Source organism: Centrocercus urophasianus, unplaced genomic scaffold (genome assembly GCF_019232065.1).
Source record: "Centrocercus urophasianus isolate 14NV4802_14NV808 unplaced genomic scaffold, USGS_Curo_1.0 seq_26, whole genome shotgun sequence".
Lineage (NCBI taxonomy): Eukaryota > Metazoa > Chordata > Aves > Galliformes > Phasianidae > Centrocercus > Centrocercus urophasianus.
This window is the reverse complement of record NW_024884822.1, coordinates 13,192,669-13,194,415: the sequence shown is the minus strand read 5'-3', so window position 1 is coordinate 13,194,415 and position 1,747 is coordinate 13,192,669. Positions and strand designations below refer to the sequence as shown.

General features: G+C 60.1%; 1 protein-coding gene across 1 annotated transcript; it reads right to left on the bottom strand.

Moving 5' to 3' along the window:
• Positions 1 to 931: 931 nt before the first annotated feature.
• On the bottom strand, positions 932 to 1,468 carry NEUROG1 (neurogenin 1). The gene has a single exon (XM_042826678.1). The coding sequence runs from the start codon at positions 1,466 to 1,468 to the stop codon at positions 932 to 934; it is 537 nt and encodes a 178-aa protein (XP_042682612.1).
• Positions 1,469 to 1,747: the final 279 nt, after the last annotated feature.

The window sequence follows — 1,747 nt, the reverse complement described above, 5'->3', positions numbered from 1 at the left end:
GAAAATTGGGAAGGATCGCTCTGAGTATCAGCACTGCTGGAAGCACTGCTCAGCTCCTGTCCGGGGATCCAAGTGGGTCTGTGAGCCCTTCCCTATGAGATTCAGGCAATGGTGAATGTTTTCAGGTGGCCAGGAAGGATTCTGTGTGAGCCAGTGCTGAGCACCTTGGGGTGAACCCTTCCCTTCCAACCTTTCAAACTGAAAAAACCCAAACTTAAGAAACGAAACTCCAGAGGCACTGCTGACATTCAGTAAAAAACGTTAAAAATTTTTATTTACAGGGTAAAGTACAATTATTATTTTTTTTTTTAAAAAAAAGAACCCACTTTCATAAGAGGCATAATAATAGAATAAAGCTCTTTATGTACAAAAATACAATTTTCATATGAATGAACATCTTGAATAAATTAAACCGGCCCAATGGCTCAATACCCCGTGTGTGCTCCTGCTCTGAAGCAGGACAGCCTCGCCGGGGGTCAGCATCTATAATGTATGAGGCCTTCGGGTGAGGGTCCCATCGGGCGCGGTGCTGGGACCCCCGGGAGGGGCTGAGCCGCCCCGGGCGCGGGGGGGAGGGGGGGGAACTAAGGGACGGGGGGGGGGTCGGCAGAGCGCTGAGCCCCGTGCTGCGCCCCGGGCCGCATCGGCCCCCTAAGCCTTTTCATCGTATTGTCAGGGCGTTCAAACCAAATTTTCATGCTCGTTTTTCTTCGCCGGAGAGCTACAAATTGTAAAATTGACTTTTCACCTCGTCTGCGGCAGCAAATCTGTCGCTTTTCTTTGCAGGGTTTTCCAAGTCGTATGGAAAACGAGGCGGAGGGGCGAAGGGAAAGGGCACCCCGGAGAGAGGGGTTGGGGGACGGAAGGGGCTGAAAAGTGCAACGGGATACGGAGGGGGGGGGGGTGGGAACGGAGACACGCACGGGCTCGGCTAGCGGCACGGAGCGCCCGGGGCGGAGGGGGGCAGCCCGCGGAAGGCTCGCAGGGCGTCCGAGGGGACGTAGCCGCAGTCCTCGGAGGTGGCCGGGCTGCTGGGACCGGAGGCGGAGGCGCAGAGAGAAGGGGCGGCCGGGGAACCGCTGGACAGCCACGAACCGGCGTCGCTGCCGGGGCTGGGGGGCGCGGGGGGCCCGCGGAAGGCGGGAGGAGGAGGGAGGCACTGCTCGGCCAAACGGAGGGTCTCGGAGAGGGCCCAGATGTAGTTGTAAGCGAAGCGCAGGGTTTCGATTTTGGTGAGTTTGGTGTCGTCGGGGAAGGTCGGCAAGACGCTGCGGAGTTCATCCAGCGCGGCGTTGAGGTGATGCATGCGGTTCCGCTCCCGATCGTTGGCTTTCACCCGACGGCTCCGTTTGAGGGTGTGAAGCAAAGCTTCGGTCCGCGCCCGCGCCCGGCCGCGTCTCCTCCGCCGCTCCCGCGGGGCTCCGGGCGGCTCCGAAACGCCGCCGCTGCTCGCCGCCTCCGCGGGCATCCTGCGGGAGAGAAGCCGGAGCCGTCAGTGGGCGGCAGGGGGAGCGGGGAGAAGGTGCTGAGAGGAGTGGGAAAGGGAGGGAAAAAAAATCTCCGCAAGTCACCCCAAAGAGGTACGGAGGGAGGGTGGGAGCGCTTGGAGCGGCCGCACCGCCGCGCAGGTGCCTGCGTCCCCCGTACTCACATGGAAAGGCACTCCCGGGGCTGCGGTTAAGCAATAACGGTTTCGAAATAAACAGAGGAGAGAGCGGAGCTCCTCGCTGTAAGGGAAGGCAAAGCG

What these genes read in the sequence shown, in the direction of transcription:
- NEUROG1 (XM_042826678.1), bottom strand. Translation starts at nt 1,468, where the DNA reads ATGCCCGCGGAGGCGGCGAGCAGCGGCGGCGTTTCGGAGCCGCCCGGA.